This window comes from Trichechus manatus, unplaced genomic scaffold, assembly GCF_000243295.1.
Source record: "Trichechus manatus latirostris isolate Lorelei unplaced genomic scaffold, TriManLat1.0 scaffold00057, whole genome shotgun sequence".
NCBI classification, from domain to species: Eukaryota; Metazoa; Chordata; class Mammalia; order Sirenia; family Trichechidae; genus Trichechus; species Trichechus manatus.
In genome coordinates this window covers 10,900,504-10,907,451 of record NW_004443993.1, presented here as the reverse complement: position 1 = coordinate 10,907,451, position 6,948 = coordinate 10,900,504, and the positions used below count along the sequence as shown (strand labels likewise).

Below are 6,948 nucleotides of genomic sequence, written 5' to 3'. Positions count from 1 at the left end.
CCCAGACTAGCCCCCACCAAATTAGGGACGCAGACCCCCCCCCAAGACCCCTTATCATCTTGGCTTGGGTCCAGCGCGTCCCCTCCATGCCCCCACCCTCGCCCGGCATCCCAGTCCCAGCCCTGACCCCATCCCCCACACCTTTCATCCGGGCCGCGGACCAGGTGTCCCCGGAGGACGCCCTCCAGCTCAGCACCGGCGCCCACGCCCCCAGAAAAGGGGCTGAGAGCCAGAGGCCCGCGCAGCATCCGCCCACAGGGCCGCCCTCCCAAGACCTCCCTTTTCCCCAGGCTACCCCCATTTACCTGGGCTCTCTGGCCCCTGGCATCCTCTGTGCCCAGTTCCCCCTTTCCCCAGCTCATCTCCCTTCCAATCCCTTTTCCCAGGTTGCCCCTTTCCCCCAGGTAAGCCCCATCTTCAAGATATCCCATTCCCCTGGCCTTACCCCAGGCTAGCCCACCTCCCCAGGGTGTCTTCGCTCACGTGGCCCGTCTCCAGGTTAGCCCACTTGACTGCAGGCCTCCTTCTCCTCCGGGGTTTTCTTTCCCCAAGCTAGCCCCTTCCCCCAGATCACACCCCGCCTTCAGGATCCGGTACCTGCTTGAAGGCTTTGTGGTCAGCAGACCTAATTCGGCATCTGGTCTGTGGGTCTGTCCCCTCCAAGAGGCTCACTCTGAACCTCAGTTTCTTCTTCTGTAAAATGGGTGTGTTCACGGTGCCCACCTGCTAGACAAGGCGTCATACGGCCAGAGCAGTGCAGCCCCCACTTCTCCTCCCTGGGGCCCTGGAGGGCAGAGCTGGGGAGGGGGAGTCCCAGGCTGGGGAGCCGGGCCAGGTGAGGGGCTCACAGGCCTGTGTGTGCTTTGGTCGGGGGCAGGAGGCCTTGCGGAAGATCATCACCACGCTGGCTGTGAAGAATGAAGAGATCCAGAGTTTTATTTACTCCCTCAAGCAGATGCTGCTGAACGTGGAGGTGAGGAAGGCACCACCTGCCCCGGGAGGGAGGGCAAGAGCAGCCAGGGGCCAGCCTGCTGCTCCATGCCCAGGCCTCAGTCTTCCCATCTGGACAAGGGGTTTGGCCCATCCGGCCATTCTGACCCCTCATGTCGTCTTCCAGGCCAACTCCGCCAAAGTGCAGGAGGACCTGGAGGTGGAATTCCAGTCCCTCTTCTCCCTCCTGGAGGAACTGAAGGAGAGTATGCTCATGAAGATCAAGCAGGACCGCGCCAGCCGCACCTACGAGCTGCAGGTGCGGCAGGTGGGGCGGGCTGCCCAGGGCCCAGCTGGCCTCGGCATCTCCCTCCAAACCTGCCTTCTGTGCCTGACGTCGGAGGTGCCCCTGAACCTCTCCGGCGTCTAGAGCCCGAGACCCCAGTGTTGGCCTCACCTCTGTTTTCCCTCAACTCCCTCTCTTGCCCCCTCTCTGGCTGTGACCCAGTGCTGCTGTAACAGAAATACCACAAGTGGGTAGCTTTCATGAACAGAATTTTATTTTCTCACAATTTAAGAGGCCGTTGTTAGATGCCATCCAATCAGTTCCGATTCATAGCAAATCTGTTTACAACAGAACGAAACACTGCCAGGTCCTGCGCCATCCTCACAGTCGTTGCTGTGTTTGAGCCCGTTATTGCACCCACTGTGTCAATCCATCTCGTTGAGGGTCTTCTTCTTTTTCGCTGACCCTCTACTTTACCAAGCACGATGTCCTTCTCCAGGGACTGGTCCCTCCTGATAACATGTCCAAAGCATGTGAGACGTAGTCTTGCCGTCCTCACTTCTAAGGTGCATTCTGGCTGTCCTTCTTCCAAGACAGATTTGTTCGTTCTTCTGGCAGCCTGTGGGATATTCAGTATTCTTTGCCAACACCATAATCAGGTGGCTAGAAGTCTGAATTCAGGGCGCAGGCTCTAGGGGGAAGGCTTTCTCTCTGTCTGCTCCGGTCCTTGTTCCTCGGTTCCTTGGTGATCTTCAAGTGGCGTGGCATCTGTCCTCCCTCACCTGTGTTCGCTTCTGTGTGCCTAATCTGCTCTTTTTATATCTCTAGAAAAATTCACTGAAAACCCACCCTATGCTAATACCGTCTCCCTAACAAAGAAAACCCAGTTCCCAAAGGGGATTATAACAACAGGTGTAGTAGGATTTATAACACATATTTGGGGGGGGGGGGACACAATTCAATCCATAACACTGGCCATGGCCCAACCACCTCTACATCTGCCTGCACTCCCTCTTAATCCCCTTTCTCCTCCGTCCCCCCACTCCACAAGGCTCAGTCTTTTCCTGTCCTTACCACCTCCCTCCCACCGGTCCCCAGATCTGACATTATCACTCCTGCTCAGACACCTCCCATGGGTCTCAGACTCCAAGCTAGGTTCCCTCGGGCTGCATCCAGATGTCCTGGGCAACAACCTCAAATCCCCGATTCCCATCCCCAGGGACTGTGGAATCCGTGGGCTCAGGTGTGGCCAGGTCATGTGAGTTTTTAAGAAAGGGATCCCACAGGTGACTCTGGTGGGCTGTGAGGAGTGAGGCCTGACAGGGTCAGAGGCTCGAGGCTCCAGCCTCTCTCTCCCACCTGGAGTTCAAGGACTAGAGTCCAGTGTGGCTGGAGTGAGGTAGGAGGAGAGGTGGAGAGGCCCCCAGGCCCCAGAGCACGTGGGACCTGGAAGTATTGCTACAGAAGAGCTGGTTGCTTCAAGGATCTTCCTTTGGGTTTAAAGAGCTACTTTCCCAAGCTTCCTGAGCGGCCCCCTCTGCTTGAGCCCCCTTCCCTCTCCCGAGACCCCCTGGAACTCATCACAATCTAGCAACTCTGGGGTAATGCCCAACCCAGCCTCTCGGACCCCACCGTCCACTCCAATTGGCAGTGTCACGGGTGCTCCAGTTGTTCAGACTTTTGACCATCACCCTGCTTGTAGGGTACACTACCCCATATCCTGAAGGTGATGGGGAGTCCTGGGAGGGTTTGGTGCAGTGGGGTGAGGTGTCTGGCACCGTGCTGATTTGTGATGCTCTGTCACCTGTAGAACCAGCTGGCCGCCTGCACGCGGGCCCTGGAGAGCTCCGAGGAGCTCCTGGAGACAGCCAACCAGACCCTGCAGGCCACACACTGCGAAGACTTCTCCCAGGTGGGCGCCTCGGATGCCATACCGGGAGGGTCACCAGATGAAACACAGGACGCCCAGTTAAACTTGAACTTCAGATAAACACCAAATAATTTTTTAGTATAAATATAGTCCGTGTAAGATTTAGTATGAGTATGTCCCAAATATTGCATGGGACATACTTATGCTAAACATTATGTTTCTCGGAAATTCAAACTTAACAGCTCATTTTTAGTATAAGTATATCCCATGCAGTGTTAAGTATCTCTCAAATATTGCATGGACCATACTTACTACTAAAATTTTTTTCATCGTTTATCTGAAATGCAGGTTTAACCGGGTGTCCTGTATATTTATCTGCTAAATCTGGCCACCGTAGGTAATGGCCACGGGCGGGAGGTGAGGCTGGGGGCCTGTCTTTGCCCTCCTTACCCTCGGGACTCAGCGCAGAGGGAGGAAGCCTCAGGGTTCCTGCCCCGGGGCTGGTGGACTTGGCAGTGGCCGCCACATGGGGCCTCAGTCTTCCCGTCTGTCTAGTGGACCTTCTGATTCGGTTGACACAAGTCTGAGTTTCACTCTGTCTCTCTCTCTAGGCTGCTAAGCAAATCAAAGACGGGTAAGATGCTGGGATCTGCCCCCCTCCCCCCAGTGCCCTGCCACTGGTGTGAAGGTGGAGACACCCAGGTGAGGGTCTCTCGGCCCGGAACACTGGACTGGACCAAGGGGAGGGCCCCCCCACACACACACACCTCAGACCCCACCTGGAGCCCCCCTGAGACACCTCCCAGCGGGCTCCCCCCTCCCCCCGCAGTGTGACAATGGCCCCGGCCTTCCGGCTGTCGTTGAAAGCTAAGGTCAGCGACAACATGAGCCACCTCATGGTGGACTTTGCACAGGAGCGGCGGATGCTACAGGCGATCAAGTTCCTGCCTGGTGAGAGGGAACTCGCTGGAGGGCTGGGGGCCAGGGAGCCTGGGAGACCCTGAGAGGGCACCTGGGGGTAAGGCTGAACACCCTGTGGCTGAACCCCAAGGAGGTCCCGCCCCTGGGGTGGAGTCTGAGAAGGCCCCGCCCCAGGGGGTGGAGCCCAAGATCATTCCCCTCCCCCCCCCACGCGGAGCCTTGAAAAGCGCCGCCCCCAGTGGTGGAATCTCTGGAAGGTCGCGCACCCAACTGGTAGAGAGTTTTGGAAAAGTTTTACCACTAAATGGTGGAATCCAGAGAAGGCCCACTCCCTGGTGGGTAGAACCCTGAGAAAACTCTGCCCCACCCCCTATCTCTGGTGGAATCTTAAGGAGGCCCCGCCCCTGGTTCCAGAACCCTGAGGAGGCCCCGCCCCCATCGCGAGAACCCTGAGGGCACCCCGCCCTCTTCCCCAGAACTTCGAAGGGGCCCCACTCCCATCCCTGAACCACGAGGGGGCCCAGAAACCCTGAGGGGGCCCTGCCCCCAAGGGTAGAATCCCAGAACCCTGACCCCCTCCCGTCTACCCTGGGCAGTGCCCAGCACCCCAGTGATCGACCTAGCTGAGTCCCTGGTGGCGGACAATTGCGTGACCCTGGTGTGGCGCATGCCGGACGAGGACAGCAAGATAGACCACTACGTGCTGGAGTACCGGCGGACCAACTTCGAGGGCCCGCCCCGCCTCAAGGAGGACCAGCCCTGGATGGTCATCGAGGGCATCCGGCAGATGGAGTACATCCTGACGGGTGAGAACAGCCACTGCTGACCCCCGCACTGACCCTCCTGGTTCCTGTCCCCAGTTACTTACAGGGCCTTGTTGAGGCTCCCCAAAGCTCATGGTGTGTGACAGCCGCATGGCTGGGCTGGTCAGGAGTTCAGAAGGTAAGAGTAATGGAAATGATACTGATATGCTACAGCACTGTTTATTGAGTGCTTCTATGTGCTAAGCATTTTACCCACATCTAATATTTGCCATAGTTACCATAAGGAGCCCGGGTGGTGCAATGGTTAAGCGCTAGGCTGCTAACAGAAAGGTTCAGACCCACCCAGTGTCTCCACGGGAAAAAGCCTTGGTGATCTACACCCATAAAGATTACAGCCAAGAAAACTCTATGAGGCAGTTCTACTCTGTCACATGGGGTCACTATGAGTCGGACTCGACTCAGACTGCACCTAACAACAACAACAGTGCTTATCACCATTTTACAGATGAGGAAACTGAGGTACAGGCGGTGAAGCTACTTTACCGCCTCCTGTTAGCTCGATTATCCAACATTCATTCATGCATGCATTCTCATTTACTGAGCACCTATGGGTGGTGCAAATGGTTAACCCACTCGGCTGCTATCCAAAAGGTTGGCAGTTCAAGTCCACCGTGAGGCACCTCAGAAGAAAGGCCTGGCAGTCTGCTGCTGAAAAATCAGATGAGGTCACCACGGGTCTGAGTTGATTTGATGGCAACTGGTTGGGTTTTGGTTTATGGGGCACCAGACGCTGTCCTCACAGTATCCAGAAAAACCCATTGCCATCAAGTCGATTCCAACTCATAGAGACCCTGCAGGACAGAGTAGAACTGCCCCATAGAGCTTTCAAGGAGTGGCTGGTGGATTTGAACTGCCAACCTTTTGGTTAGCAGCCAAGCTCTTAACCCCTGTGCCAGCAGTAGAGAGGATAAAAATCCCTGCTTTCATGGTGCTGTTGTTCTGAGGGGCACCCTTTCAGTATCTAGAAATTCCCTTGATAGTTATAAGAAATCAAAAAGCCTGGGGAATCCACCCACTGGTGGGGGGCAGGTATGAAGGAGAGAAACATTGGGGGTCCCCCATGTCTTTAAAAAGCAATTGTGAGTCAGGGGAAACCCACAGGGGCGTGGAGGCTAGCTGACGGAATAACTATCACCATTCACCAGCTGGCTCTGGGCTATAATCAGCCTACTCCTTAGCTGTAATTAGCATACATGGTTAATAATGAGCATGCTAATTGCAGGAGAGAACAGTTACCCGACGGCAAAAGGGCCTGAGAAGCTATTAGTTTGTCCTTTGCATAGGAATCAAAATAAACACACCCCATTTTTGCAGGATTCCACAGACCTCTCCTCCAGGCCCTCCCACCTTTTTTTGTTGTTATTGGGACTTTTTATTCCTAACTGATAAGTTCCCAGGAAGCTACAAATAAATGTACAGGGAGGACACGTGTATTTTCCTCCCACTTTTGCCGACTGGGACATGTAGTATATATAGGAGTTCTGGGTGGTACAGACGGTGAATGTGTTTGGCTGCTAACCAAAAGGTTGGAGGTTCAAGTCTATCCGGAGGTACCTCGGAAGAAAGGCCTGGCGATCTATTTCTGAAAACTCAGCCATTGAAAACTCTATGGAGCACAGTTCTACTGTGACACACATGGGGTCGCCATGAGTCGGAATCGACTCCGACGGCAGCTGAAACCAGCATGTACTGCTCGGCATGTACACAATGTTAAGATTCTCCTCTTGACTTCCAGGTCTCAAGTTTGACATGAAATACATGAACTTCCGTGTGAAGGCCTGCAACAAGGCGGTTGCAGGCGAGTTCTCCGAGCCAGTGACCCTGGAGACACCAGGTGACTGGCTCTCACCCCTAGCCTGCTCCATAGCCCCTCCTTCCACGGGTCCTGAGGATCAGTGTGTGACGAGAATCTTCTGATCAGGGCTCTGTGGCCCTCATTGCACTGGCTGCTAGCAAGCTCAGAGATCAATCTAGGGCAGCTTCCTTAGCCTGAATGTTTGGTACAACCCTGCTTTTGAGGTTGATCCGTTATACCTGGATGGCGTTTATACTCTCTGTCTCTCTCTCTCTCTCTCTCACACACACACACACACACACACACACACACACACACACAC

General features: G+C 55.1%; 1 protein-coding gene across 2 annotated transcripts in view; it reads left to right on the top strand.

Moving 5' to 3' along the window:
• FSD1 (fibronectin type III and SPRY domain containing 1) overlaps positions 1-6,948 on the top strand; it is an 11,046-nt gene that overhangs the window by 329 nt on the left and 3,769 nt on the right. For both annotated transcript variants that reach the window (XM_023733118.1, XM_004378456.1), the window contains exons 2-8: positions 878-973; positions 1,118-1,249; positions 3,027-3,128; positions 3,698-3,720; positions 3,916-4,037; positions 4,604-4,813; positions 6,567-6,665. In XM_023733118.1, coding sequence (XP_023588886.1) covers positions 878-973; positions 1,118-1,249; positions 3,027-3,128; positions 3,698-3,720; positions 3,916-4,037; positions 4,604-4,813; positions 6,567-6,665 — 784 coding nt within the window. The remainder of the gene's footprint in view (positions 1-877; positions 974-1,117; positions 1,250-3,026; positions 3,129-3,697; positions 3,721-3,915; positions 4,038-4,603; positions 4,814-6,566; positions 6,666-6,948) is intronic.